This window comes from Bacillus rossius, chromosome 10 (genome assembly GCF_032445375.1).
Source record: "Bacillus rossius redtenbacheri isolate Brsri chromosome 10, Brsri_v3, whole genome shotgun sequence".
Taxonomy (NCBI): domain Eukaryota; kingdom Metazoa; phylum Arthropoda; class Insecta; order Phasmatodea; family Bacillidae; genus Bacillus; species Bacillus rossius.
This window is the reverse complement of record NC_086337.1, coordinates 52321261-52336473: the sequence shown is the minus strand read 5'-3', so window position 1 is coordinate 52336473 and position 15213 is coordinate 52321261. Positions and strand designations below refer to the sequence as shown.

Below are 15213 nucleotides of genomic sequence, written 5' to 3'. Positions count from 1 at the left end.
ATTGTGATTACTGCAATATTGGGTGGATTTATCGTTTTCCCCGTGAGAGGTAAGGATGTTTTAGTTAATATAAAAAATCGTGAACATTTTGTTTAACAATGTTTCTACTGTTGCTTTCAGCTTGGAACTAATGTTAGCGGTGTTTACACCTTGGGTGCGAAAATAATGCGTCTTCCAATTTTTGCACCTCGTTTATGTAAAAATGGCCGCCTTACATTTGGACAAATACAGTATTAAATGTTTGGAAATATGTAAATTTTTAAAATTAACCTTAAAAAATTGTTCAAAAGCTTAAAGATAAATATTATTTTATTTTTTCCCCCACAAACGTTGAACGTTATATGCGGGAAGCATATATAAAGACAAACGTTATGAAAGGGAAATATTAACATAGGGATATATGGAAGTGATCAAGGGAATAATTTTTTTAACTTAATAAACGGGTAAACGTGTTACGCGGGAACGTCTTAAGCAAGTTTTACTGTAGATACTACCTATATCCAAACTGTTTTATAAAGCACCGTAAAAGTACAAAGCCTACATATACATCCTGACAATTTAATTTTTGTATGATTAGAATGTGCTTGTTTGGCACAGAAGGGTACACTATGTGCATGCCAACAAGTCTACTTGTGAGCATTTAAATAGCACTGCAGGATTCAGCAAGGTAAATTCTCTTTACACCACCAAGACAAAAAATTTGTTTCGGCAAATTAGCAACACTCAAAAATAATTAATGAAAAGATTGCATTGATTTAATTTCTTTATTGGTTAATTCAAATATTACAGTCAAATAAGTATTTTTATTTACGTAATTTAAACAGGAGCATCCATTTTTTCCCTTTTAAAAAATCAAATATCTAATAACAAAAAAATAATATTCTAATAAGAATTAGAAAAATTAAAAAAAAAAAAAAAAAAAAATCCAAAACTTAGTTGATGCTCCTTTACAAAAATTTTTATTCATACAATAGGTTTATAATTCAAAGTTCTTTATGTTTATCATTAAATGTTGCAAAAAAAATTTTTTTTAATGCATACAGTTTAGCTATAGGAAAAAACTGCAACAGTATGTGAAGACAACCAAGATGCATATATTTTGACACTGGAAAGGGCAAACAGTATCTTACAGCAAGATCACCAAATGTTACAGGAATCAAGCTCATATCCATTTTATGATTCATATGATAGTAATGTAATGTCTCACAAAAGCTTAACAGTGTCTCATAATGGCTTTAGACATTCATGACATCTGAGGTTACAAGGGGTTACACATTTAATTACTTTCAAGTGGATATGAAATTTAAAGGGAAAAAATCTAATTATCAAAGGAAATGGCACCTTGGTTGTAACTATATTATTTTATTATTTGAACTAACTGTTGCAGAAGTGCATTTACAAAGGGCAGTATCATTTTACAGAACTGCCAATTTTTTTTTTCCAAATTCATACTAAGTTTCTCTAAAGGCTGTCATGTTTACCAACTTTAAGCAAAATAAAAAAAATTAAGAGAGCCTTAGGTTTATTTAAAGATTCTGTGAGGAACTTGGAGTGCTTCAGCACATCATCATTCAACGAGAAATAAACTATAAATGATCAGTTTTGCCTCACTCCATATTCAACTACAACAGAGAACTCACAAAATGCTGGAGTATATTACAATACCTTTAGGCTCACTTAACAATATACTCACTGGTTCAATTAGCACACGTTCTTGCTATGCCTGAATTTGTCATGGAAGTTGTCACGAAGCACATTTAAAGTTGGTAAACATGACTATTTAACACACACGTACATCCACACTCAAAAATCAAACACAAACAAAAATGTTATTTGTTTCAAGCAGCCAAATCCAAATGTTGTTAGGAAATTAAGTACGTCTTATGTCCGCAACAGAAGCATGGAATTATTAATCAAATGTGTGGGGTGCATTTTAGAAACTTGAAACAAATAACATCGTTGCCGGAAAACATTTTCGCATAGCCTCTCATAACACTATCAAAATAAAAACATGTGCAACGTGACAAAAACCATATTACTCAACATACTATCAACCTATATTTTTTCTTTTCATTATTCAAGTTTTTAATTGATTTACCAATCCAGTTTTCAGTTTAAACTAGGAGAATTTTATCCAGATCACACATTTATAATAGTACAGCAATGACCAATATGATTGCAAGTTAACAGTAGAAGCTAACCCCCCCACCTGCCAGGCACAAAAAAAAAACTCATATTTAAATTAGTACTACTTATAAACATTTGTATTTAATGACAATTTCCAAATCCACTGTTGGACCAAAAGAAAGAATACTAATTGTTTAAAGCTTCTTTCCTGGATGCAAATTCGAGCATCTCCAGATATTAATCCCGAGTTTCACAGCACAACTAGTTATGAACTTGTTTCTAAAACATAATACCTGATAAATGCTGCGAGATGGACGGCTTTACTTTCTACCGGGGCAAGCGGGCCCCCACTGTTTCAACTAACGTGCAATCACAAAATTTCTGAATAGTTTCCTTGAAATTGCTCGAAAGAATAATAAAAAAATCATCTTTCGGGAGAAGCTCCAGTTATCCCAATCACGAGCGGACAGATGTCTACCAAAGAGGGTGTCATTTTAACTGCAGGCCAGGACTTTGAAAGAAAAAACCTTAGGCTTGGAATTCAAATCAAACAAATTGGGTCTAGGTATGCAAGGGAGAAGGGATGCCAAACTTACGACGGAAACATCCATATTTTCTACACAGTAAAAACCCATGCAATACACCGGGGGAGGGGAACTATCATCAGCACTTATCACAAAAGAAAAATATAGTAATAATGCAAATGCATCTTCTTTTAACTGACTTCTTATAAATAGCAATCTTCAAATTTTCACCCTGACACGAAAACTGGATTGAGTCAATTGAAACAAGAATAACTACCTCATTAATAAATAAACTGCAATTGTATTGCTAAAACATTTGCAATCAATCAAAAGCAGTAATTATTATTATTATTTTTTTAATGGTCTGAATAATGTTGACCACTGCAGTCTGCAGCTTATCCTCAAGAGTTTCACAAAATTTTATTTGAGGAAAATGGTCTTAAAATAAACTGACCATTCCAAAAATAAAGATTATTAGAAACATACTGTCCACAGAGGTACATACTTTTGTACCATCATACAAAACTTTCAGGACACATACTTCTGAAAGTAGGGCAATTAAATTTTTGTAACTTCAGTAACAAAAGTCCTTTACAACTTAAACAATTAAAAAAAAAATCCTTTAATATTGAAAACTAGAATTTAGATACTCATATTAAAATTTTACACCCATACATTAGCCACAGAATATACCAAATAAATAGCTTTGCAGGTTTTACATTGCAATTAGTATTTCATAAGTGCATTCTAAGAGATGACATTAGTCCTGATAAAATACTGTACCTGCAAGATTCTCATTTTCAATTATTTGTAGAATCTAGTTTCATTAATGATTTTTGATTTCAGCATTCTCAATACTGACTGTATTACAGCTACACCTTACACACTTATCAATATGTATTAAAGAATATTACTTTTGTTCATTAAATAATATAATGAGTAACAAATTTTGCAGAAAAAAAAATCAAACCAGTACACAGTTCATGATATCCAAAATAAATAAAATTTACCTGATAAAAAACAAACATCATCTATTTGTAAAAATTTCTAAGAAACAAAAACTTTCCACCATTTCTCATCTATGGCTAAAGAATCTATAGGTATTATTAGTGTATCAAAGAATAAAATTTCCAATCATTTCAAATGACTGAAAATAGATTTTTCACGTGAATCAACTTTTCAAAGCAATAAAGATGTTAATTACCTATATAAGATACTTGCTATTACATTTCACTGAACTCCCAGATACAGGCTACAAACCAGAGTGTAACAGAACGTCCAACACGGCCACAAATCCAACATGACCATACAGTATCTAGAACTGGTAACTGGGATCACAAATTTCAATCTTCCAAAAATGCTACACCATCCCCCACAAACAAAAAACCCATGCACAATTGTTTTTACTGTGCACGTCATTAACATCTGTTGTAAAATACCTTCATCAGGTCATGAGAAGAAAAAAAAAATCCTACCATGGGCACGCATGCCAAAGATAAGCTGAATACTTTTTATATTTACAATGCACCTTTCCACCTCATTACAATATCAAGATGCAAGAAAGTGATGAAAGAAAGAGACAAAATATACATAGCTGTTCTATCCAGAAACTACGCAAGCACATTTGTTCAAATGTGTGATCAGAAAAAATTTTCACGAAACGTTAACTCAAAAGAGGACTACTAGGAGTATCTACATAATGTTCACCATATTGCTTCGAGTTGAGAAGAGCGCAACTTTGCACCCACATCAAAGTTGCAGTGTACACTTGAACATCTGTTGTCCACGTACAATCAGCAACTGTGTTGCTACAGCACATACAAAAACCATGCACTCCAATCACACAGACATTCTTAAGCACCTCACACAAAGCTGCTCAGAAATTTTCCACACGACAAATTGTACAAATACACAACTAACATTTCGTACACCTCATTACAGCCGTAAGCCATGAATTCCAAACTCTCAAACAACTATGAACATGCCCTTCAAATTCATTACACATTTGCTATTTTGTTTATCAAACTTATCGATAATTCTTCACATAAGTTTATATAAATTTGAAAACTGAAAGGACATATTTCAAAGGTGAAATTATGATTATAATCTAGGCATCTAAAACTCTCATCTAACATCATTAAAACTATGTTTACCAATAAAATTAAATGCATTTCGATGAAGCAGCATAAAGCTGATGCAAGCCGCCAAAAAATTAGAGATGAGAAAGGGAGCCATAAAATTATTATTGAATTTATATAACTATAAAAAAAAAATCTCACTGAAGGACTTACTCCCAAGTCCTCAAACTAACAAGCTTTGTATAACACAGATACATTCATAGATTGGCCAGTGAATATGAAGGACATGACATTACATTCTTAACCCACGCCACATTTCTCATGACTGCATGCACACACACACACACACAACAAATAAGTTTTGCAGAGCAAAATTCTTTGCAGAAACTTACTGGAAAATTCAAAAATCTTGCCAGTAGTATTTGCAGCATGGTAGATAAATAAAAAGTTTCCATGACAACTTATTACAAGCAAGATGGTCTACAAGATCGATGGATTTTAATAGATTACACAATGGAAAACGACCTCAACATGCTCAAATCTCTTTGAACCCCACTTCTACAAAGTAAACACACATGCTTTGGAAATGGGCATCTCTCAGAACACATGGAATCCTACACCATTTACGAGCTATCTCAGCTCACATTTAATTTTCTACATGTGTAGTCACAAGCAGTGAGGAAAAAAAAAGTTTATGTACACTCCTAAAGCATACACGTACTGCTTGTTTAAACATGCGATGGTACCTACAACAATCAGTGTAAACTAAACTACCAAAATTACTTCTTGGCATATGGTAACTGCTGCAAATGAACAAGAGGAAAAAGAAACTATGCAAAAACAATTTAACTACTGTCACTATAACAAATTAAATACATAGATCCTATTTTTTTTTTTATTATAAATACCAAACATGGTAATTTGCAACAGCATACATATCAAGTCTCCTAGCAGACTTCAAGGTTTCAACAAGAGATAGCACCTTGACTAAGCCGAGTTATGCGCACTCTGCAAAATTCACGCTGGGAATAGAACAAATTTTTCCACCCCACACATATTCGACCTAAAAAAAATATGCTGAATATATATATATTTATACATACACAAAAACTAAAACAAAATGCCTACATCCATCAACAAGAGAGAAAAAAGTTAAAGACTTTCACAGCAGTCACATTACACAAACAAATATGTATATTATGTCTTGGACTGACTGATGCACGTGGTATATCTTTGTTACAAATATCTGAATAATTACTCTTGCAACAAAAATGAATTCAACAATTCTCTGCATAGTGTACACACACATTGTAACATTAAAATCAGTCTACTTTTACTATACACACAAACTGTTTCAAACAATTATAATGCTTTTAATCTACTACTCTATTTGTTACACTACACTACAAATAACGTATCGTAACAATGTTTTCACTATGCAGCGAGACAACAAATGCCAGTTTGACAGTTATTACTCCGCTCATTCGAATGTCTCTACATTGCACATTCTGCTTTTCTTTCTGTGCTGAAAAATTCCTGGTTTGGCAAAAGTCTATGGTGAGATTAGCAGTGTTGGAATAGACTATTTGCCTAGTATGCAAAAAACATGTGAGACTTCACTTAAACAAAAGTTGTATTTTTATATAAGTAAAACTAACAAGAGAAGTTGAACTGTTTCAAAAGAATTTTAACAATTGTTTCAAAAAACAAAATTAACGAAGGAAAATAATTCTCCATAAAACAAAACTGACTATTCCTAATTCAGCACAGCACCGAACAACACTAATATATGAGCCTCATCGTTGTCACCGTCATTCTGAACTTACTCATGCAATATTTTTAATATTTTATGCATTTTTTTGAGCTTACACAATCCATTGAAAAACTCTGCACAGATTTTGATGCCTAATGCACACACACAAAACTACCTACAACATTAAAAAGTCTCCACGTGTGGGCAACTTACTCAAGCACGCACGCACCACATACACACAAACAATATTCCACAGACGGACAAACACGCTAATAGTTCGTGTGGTTAGGCGGCCCCATCATGCACAACAACAAAACAAAGCACAGATAGGGGACTGTCACAAAAACGGTTTCGGCGGCGGGGGGTGGACGCAAACCTTGTTCTATTCCCAGAACGGCAGGGAAAAAACAGCCCTGTTCGCAGCTCACACATACAGAATAAATACACGAGCTTATGTTACAGGGTGCCGCTCCCAGCCGCAGCAGCGACGCAGCCCAGGGGCGGATATTTGCCGCACGCCGCTCCCTCCAACCGAGAGAGAGAGAGAGAGAGAGAGAGAGAGAGAGAGAGAGAGAGAAACAAAAAATTTTCCATTAATAAATTTTATAGCTAATAAGAAGAACGATGGAGGAACGCCCGCTCACTTGAGCACGCACGGCACCCAACGCGCTAAAGCAAAATAATAATATTAAAAAAAAAATAGTCAGAGAATCGGGTGCATGCGACACGGAGCGGGTGGGGACCGTGCACGGAAGGCCAACAGGCCCGCCGCCTGGGGACAGCGCGCGCGGCTGGGGGGAGGGGCAGGGAGGCAGGAGTTACAATTGAAGCTAAGGTCGGCGGCACCCTCAGAGGGTGACCGGTCGTAGAGCGTGCCCGCCGGCGCTACTCGCGCGCAGCGGGCACGCCACTCCCTCCAGGCAGGCGGCATCCGCGACCAGCACGGCCCGGCACGACACGTCCCACGGGAGCGCGCACGCCCGCTGGCTGGCCGAGTGTCTCCTGCACACACACATACACGCCCGTGCACTCTCCCACGGGTCGTTACCACAACGCAGAACGTGCAATTACACCGAATGTACAATAACGCCGAATGTCAAAATTGACCACAACGCCGACAGCTAGAAAACTGCTGTGTACCACAACGCCGAAAAATGATTTTGCTGGGTGGGGAGGGGGGGGGGCGGGAGGGGGGGGGGGGGGCACAGGAGTAAAATGAAAAACAACTGAACGAATTTGTGTGGTAACCTTACCAAACGTAACCTTCGTGGCAGTCATGCAATGACATATTTCGGCGTTGTGGTACACAGCAGTTTTCTAGCTGTCTGCGTTGTGGTCAATTTTGACATTCGGCGTTTATTGTACGTTCAACGTTGTGGTGCGTCCCCCTCTCCCACTCACATTCTCTACGGCCAGCAGCATCGAACCTCCTCTCAGTCCACACACGTGCATCAGGGACGTAGCCAAGAGGGTCCAGACCCCATCCCTCCCAGGGTTAGCTACATAAAGTTACCGACAGCATCATTGTAATCCTTATACATAGTAGGCTAAAATAAATGCATTTCCTCACCGCATCCGGTCCAACATGCCCTTTACACAGCAGCAGCAGGAATTGTGTTTCCGAGTAGTCTATATTATTGATGCCGGTTTGCACATGTTTTAGTTGTAAGCATAATTTTTCATACAAAACTTGACATGTGCGTTTTATATATTAAATAACATCAGTATGTACGATTTGATTCAATTAAAACTTTAAACAATAGACTTATGAAAAAAAGTAACAAAAACAATTACATAAAAACCAAAATATAAAATGATGTTCAGTTTTCATCCCTCGAGCAAAAATCATTACTTAAATTTCTATGTGTTAACATTGGACTTCTACAAGTCTACTGTTTGTTCCCTGAGATTTTGGTGAGAAATTTCTTTTAAAACTCAATTTAAAAAAAAAATTATCATAAAAAATGTTTCAATGGTTATGCTGGACCCCCTCATTCACAAAATCAAGGCCTCCGCCCTGCTGCATATGAACAAGTGAGATAAAGCCCATGGTGTAGCACTTCAAACTATTGGGACCACATCAAACACCTCCCACCTACGATCCCGCTAGGACTGAACTTTTACTATTCACCACAAGTGGGGAAACAAATGCCACGAGTCGGAAGGATTTGTCGAGCTGTTTCCGTTTCCCTTCCACCCACGTCAATGATTAATTCTCCCCGTTACAGCGCAGTCATGGCCTCTAATGACCCCTGTTACGTATAAACACTATAAACTAGGTTGAAAATGGCATGTAGGAACAAATTTTAACTTTTGAACTGTTGGTGGTACTGCCTGTTGAAGGGTACCTCCACTAGGCCCCATTGTTAACTCCGTCATATGAGAATTGAGGAACATGAGGAACATGGTGCAGGTGGGTTGCAACCTTATGGGCAATGGGTGTGCCGTGCAAGCAATTCCGGCTGTCACTCCTCTGTGGATAATCCCTCTGATATAATTTTCTATAAAGTGCAGTCCTCCAGTCGAAATTACAACCCCAACGTTCGAAAGACACAAGGCCCTGTTCCACTCTCAGTCACTCACTAAAATTGTTAACCAATAAGAATTCAATAAAATAATATATCAAAAAAGATCGTGAAAGGAAAAAAAAAGTTAAAACCATTTAGATCCATTTTATTTCTGAGCCACAAAAACCAATACATTACATTAATTCAAATTACATTAACGTAATAAACTCAAGAGTGAGTGAGGGTTCTGCGAACAAACATGCTTACAGAGTTAGAACCTGCCTGCATTTAAAAAAAAAGAGTAACCAAGCAATCTCTTGACCAATCACATTTTTATTTTTTTACGGCATCCAGAGAATTTCCACTACAGACCTACCATGCAGTGTTCCCAACAGGACGACTGCTTACCTTTTGCGGTCCTTTGAGATGACGCTGATGCTGAAGGGTCGTTCGTTATGCTTGCAGCCGGCTTCTCTCGGAGGCTGGGTCGCCCCGGGCAGTCTCCCCAGGATGCAGCCCGCGACGCACTGGGGGAAAGAGACACGACGTGACCCCCACCCGTGGACCGAAAATGCAGGGAAGCCTAAGATGTACATCAAGTTCTGTCCCTGCCCGAACACGCCCGAGTATTCACCTTCGGCCAACCTCGGGTTTATAAATATATGTATATATTTCTCTGTTTATTTTAATGTAGCTATACTAACCTAACTAACCGTCCATAGTGTTTAAAAGTGTTTTAATGTAGCTAACCTAACCGACCACTTTTAATATTTGAATTCATTTTTCCTGCGCAAAAATAAAACAAATCCAGAGGTTGGCCGAAGGTGAATATTCGGGCGTGTTCGGGCGTGTTCGGGCAGGGACAGAACTTGATGGACATCTTAGGCTTCCCGAAAATGCAGGCTGGCACGACGGTCTCACGCTTTACCTTTCCTCTCCCAGCAGGTGTTTGGTTAGGCGTGGGCACACTCCCACGATCCTCTGCATAGAGAGAGATTTCTTGGGGCGACTGATCAGCCGAAGAGAGGCAGGTCACCTTCTGAGAAGAATTACAAGTGCAAGTGTTAAAATATAATATATAATATATGTAGAATAATTAAGACACATTTTACCTTATCACATCTCTCAAATCATAAAAAAAAAATTGCTGCACTATTTATGTACTATCATTAATAAATCAAAAATACTAAGCTCAATGGAAGAAACATTATATACAGCTTCTATAAAATTTCTTAATTTTTTTTCCAGCACAAACATTTCAGTAAAATAAGTGTTTTAAAATAGCTAAAATAACACTTTTAGCTACATGCCAAAAACTTTACATGTATATATATTTTAAATGTTGCAGAAAATTCAAAAGACTGCCATAATAGTAGTACCCACTTAAACACTGTAACTTTTATTTCAAACTGAAGGTCAATTACACAATCTTTTGTCAATAGCTAGCATTCTATTTATTTATTTTAATCATACCGTGTTTTCTAGCATAATTGTCGCACATTTTATTCTAAAATCAAGTTTGAAAAGTAGGGGTGCAACGATTATGGGAAATTTTTTTTTTTTTGTTAGATAAAGTATTCATAAAAACAAAACCCATTCATGGAAAGTACATTTATTTACAAAGTAAAGTATAAAAGAGCATGCCAAACAATTTAAATTAATAAGTAATACATTGAAAATCTTTCTTCAAATTTAAATAGAAAAATATCTGTGATCCAAATGCAAGCCCAACGAACGCGTAACTACCGTAGTAAACAGAGAGTGCGGGATATCAAATGTAGTTATCTCGGTACCGGATAGAGTGCGCGCGTAGCATGCAATCGGTGAGATATCGATATTCGACTACGTGTGCGCGCTCTATACAGGAAGCAACATAACCAAACAGTAATGATTGCAACGAGCTATAGCCACTTTTTTTTTAATGATACACCGCGGTGACTGGGACGAACAGATGAAGGTAAACGTTTAAAAAGTCTTTAAAAGAAAATTTACACATCAGAGAGCTTCGTATTTCTGATATTTAAATAAGTACGCGATAATTTCTGAATAAATATTATATTCATACTTTAAAATACATTGTTTTATACGGATAAGATACCTACACAAAGCGCTCTGTATCCAAGAGTGGGACCAAAAACATCATGCGACGTCTACGCGAGAGGTTTTTTTAATCCAAATTTCATACCTGCCAACTTTTTAGTTTGGTCATCAAGAAAACTTTTAAATTGGGAAAATGTACCGTAAATCAAATGCGGCAATTTTTTACATGCTTTATGTGCAATTATTTTCTATTTTTCTATTCCATTGGTTTCTGCTAATTTACTAATGACATGAATGGCATATCGATGGCCTAGAATGAAAACCTCATACAGTCAATATTGTAAATGTACTGGGAAACTAAACCTATCCAGAATGTGCCAATTTACACAGCATGCATATGAAAAGCAAAATGATCACGTACAAAACAAAAGCAATAGTATTCACTAAACAAGATTACTTAAAGACATACCTTGCTATATCACATGTTTGTTACATATTTCAGTCATCTCCTGATTATCATCCTTGATGCAATTTTAAGAATTAGAATGTGCAGTAGTTGCCTTCTTTGCTTTACCTAATAAATCTGAGGTAAATCTTTGTTCATAACAAACACAATTCCTTGATTTCAACACAGAAATAGACTGCAAAGTTTTAGATGATATGGAGGACCTAAATTGGGTTCTGTTTATTTTACCATACTGAAAATGTGCTCACATTCTGAATTACTGTGGGGGATTGACAGAATTGATAGCATTTGACAGTCTGTTATACTTCAGGAAGCCATCTACTCCACGAACTCTTGATAATTCAGCCCACTTGACATCAACAGTGCCTGCTTTCGTCACTGCCAACCCCGTGTGTGCAGTACTGGTGAAAAAGCTATCAATTTTCTTATTTTATTCCTCAGAAAGCACGTTTTTCCTATGCTTAGGACACTTAACGTGTGTAGTTATGTCGGACCTACCTCCATGAGCAATACTAAAATCACACCGGCACACTGTGCAAAACACAAAAGTTTCTCCTTTTTGCGATTTCAGAATACACGAGAATTCGTTGTTATACGCAGCAAGGGAAGTCTGAATATATTTCTTGTTGGCTAGCTTAACTCATGGTTCCCATCACGTAAATACAAACGAAAAAAAAAAAAAAAAAAAACGGTTGCGCAGCAGTACATTGGAACTACGAACATATAGTCAGCCATTTTGTATATAATATAAGGAACAAGGAACAGACCAAGGAGGTAGGGCTGACGTCACAATTGTGGTCCGTTCCTCCGTTTAAGGAAGCACTTTTTCGCAAGACTTTTTCGTTGCGTTAGTGGAGGAAAACAAACGTAGACCAGTCCAAACCATATACAGTCAAACCTCGTTCGTACGGCCCCCAGTTCGTACGTACACCTCGGTCGTACGTACAGATTTCAGAAACCGTGAAATATGAGGCGAAAAATAAAAAAAAAGTTAAAAAATATGAAAAGTGTAAGAAATACGTTAAAGTTTATTAAAATACAGTCTTAACCTGCAGTGTTTATAACAAACATGGGCTACATACACTTTGCATCACAGTAAAAAATTAAAAAAACCCCGCAAATTGATGGATATTTACCGTCAAAAGCGCGCCGTACGCAGATAAGGTCATGTACTCGGTCAGCTGTTGTTACGGCGCGGTGTAGCCGCCGGCTGGCTCTCTTTGTTCCCTGAGCTGCGCATGCGCAGTATATCTCACTCTACGCTCCGCCCAGACTCGTGACGTTCCATCAGCAGCCAGCCAATAGACGTGAGCTTAGCGGAGAAAAATATATGCTCCACCTCCCGTGTACCAGTTTTGTTCAGTTCTAATACCAGTTTATTGGTATACGCACCAGTTTTCTCGCTGCCATGACACGTTCAAGTTTACGTTCATCTTGATGTCTTGATACCAATGATTAATTATTTACAATTCCCTGAAATAAATGGTTAGTTAAAAAATATGCATCAACTGTGAAATACTTCTTAAATTATAAAATACGTATAAAACAGTTACAAGACACCGCTCATTTTATTTTGTGAAGATTATATCTCATACGCACCAGTATTTCGGCTAAGTTATGAAATAAATACAGTATCAGAACTTACAAGCCACGTAATATTCCCGTTACGTTCATACATAGTGAGTTTACGTTTTTTCCTCGTGCATTTTAGATCGTCTCGTGCTATAATTACTCGGACTTATTGCTACTCTTAACTGACTACGATTTGGATTTTGGTTGGATTACGATTTTCATCTGGATTTAGATTTTTTGTTTCATTACTTGGATTTATTTTGCTTCGGTTTTTGAAGACCTTCGCTACTTTTTGGACACGCATTTCGTACATCATGAGCGGAAGCAAGAGAAAAGCTATTACGCTTATGGAAAAATACGAAATAAATAAACTATTCTATAAAATATATATATATTTGCGATTTAAAATGCTCATTGCAGCCTATAAATGTTACTTTTTCATGATGTTTTTAGGCCTACTAGCTAATCTTATCTACATTTATAAAGAACCCACTGTAATTTTTTATTTGAGCAAATATGTTATGCGTTAATTCCGGCATAATAAACATACGTACATGTAAAAAATTTACTTGTTTGCCAAAGGCACATGTACGTGCCGTGTATAGACACGGCAACGGCAATTCATTTCCCGTGGCAGCGGTGGGAAAAAGTATGGGGGGGGGGGGGGGAGTAGCCACAAATGGACGTAATTTGGCCTCACTGGTTCGTACGTACAACTCGGTCGTACGGACAAATTTTGGAGAACCGTGAGTGTACGTAGAATCGAGGTTTGACTGTATACAAATAACTATCTATCTCTTGTTTTGTTTTCATTCCGCCTTCCGTCGGTGCGTCGGTACAGTAAAAGTTGGCAGGTATACATGGCCGGTACAGTGAACGGTAATAAACCACCACGCAAAAATAAATCCGTAAGATATTAAAGACGTCCGTAAAACAGTATTAAAATCCGTAAAACTTACGGACAATCCGTAAAAGTTGGCAGGTATGAAATTTTGACGCCCTAAAATATGGGTGCGACGATTATGCGATAAAAGAGGGTAGGTACATATTTATTTATGCAATCGAGACCACATGCAGATAGTATGTTCAGACACTGAAACACTTGAGCTTGAACGGTCACACAAATCTACAATGAAATTTCTCCATTACTATTAAAAAAATTAACTTATTTTGCAATTTCCTCTTGCCCACAAAAAATAATTCCATCCTCCACCATCATAGCTGGCATAGTTGTCTCTCCACACACTTTATTTCATACAACACCCTGCTATGTCACTAATAGACCATAGGGGACAAAATGCTTTCATAATTCACAGTTCGGTCGACGGAAGAACGGAGCATACATACCTCCACGACTTTTCCCGAGACTTCAAGTAATTTCCCTAACTTTGCGTGCTCATTCTCAACTTCCCCCACTCGACCCAAACATTTTGGAACACGGGACACCCACCGCTCGTACCATTCACAGAGACCGTAAAAAAATTTGCGAAGTTCATTTCGCGACAGGCCGAAATACAAATCGTTATACCTCGGTGCCGCCTCTTCCATTGGCTCACAACTCACCTGGACGACTCTGGACTGATGAGAAACGCCCGACCGAAGCTTTATCGAATCGCAGGCTGATACGTTGAGACGTCTCGCAAGACAGCGGCCAACGAGCGGGTGTGGCATTTGACCGAGCGTACGTACAACTACGGAGTTCAACCCGCAGGTCGTCGAACCCGCGAATTCTTCCGGTCCCTAACTTATTTTCGGTCCCATTTTCTTCGGATTTTCGGGCTATTTTTTCACGGTTCCTCGAAATCGGGTTAAAATAGAGAGGTGGTCGCAACAAATGGGGTCGCTCGACGAGACGAGTCAGTCAGTCACCTGGGGCGCGGCAGGCGGGGCGCCGTCCTCGGGCCAGTCCGAGCCCAGGTACAGGTGCTGGAAGTAGCTGAGGTCAGAGAGCAGCTGCTCCCCGTCGCGGCTCAGCTCCTCTCGCAGCCGCCGGCGCTGCACGCTGCCGGCGCCCTCTCCCGCCAGCACGCAGCGCTCGCACGCCGCCTTCCCCGCCGCCACGTCGGCGCAGTCGCTCCAGATGTCCGGCCTGCACCGCCCCCCCCCACTCGCAATAATCAACATGAATGAAGAAAAACACAAAACA

General features: G+C 38.0%; 1 protein-coding gene across 5 annotated transcripts in view; it reads right to left on the bottom strand.

Annotated features, from left to right (window-relative positions):
• Positions 1 to 750: 750 nt before the first annotated feature.
• Positions 751 to 15213, bottom strand: part of LOC134536133 (uncharacterized) — a 37543-nt gene continuing 23080 nt past the window's right edge. For all 5 annotated transcript variants that reach the window (XM_063375725.1, XM_063375721.1, XM_063375722.1 and 2 more), the window contains 4 exons: positions 14937 to 15156; positions 9918 to 10028; positions 9398 to 9516; positions 751 to 7484 (listed from right to left, as the gene is read on the bottom strand). In XM_063375725.1, the coding sequence (XP_063231795.1) occupies positions 7331 to 7484; positions 9398 to 9516; positions 9918 to 10028; positions 14937 to 15156 (604 nt within the window). In that variant the 3' untranslated portion in view covers positions 751 to 7330. The remainder of the gene's footprint in view (positions 7485 to 9397; positions 9517 to 9917; positions 10029 to 14936; positions 15157 to 15213) is intronic.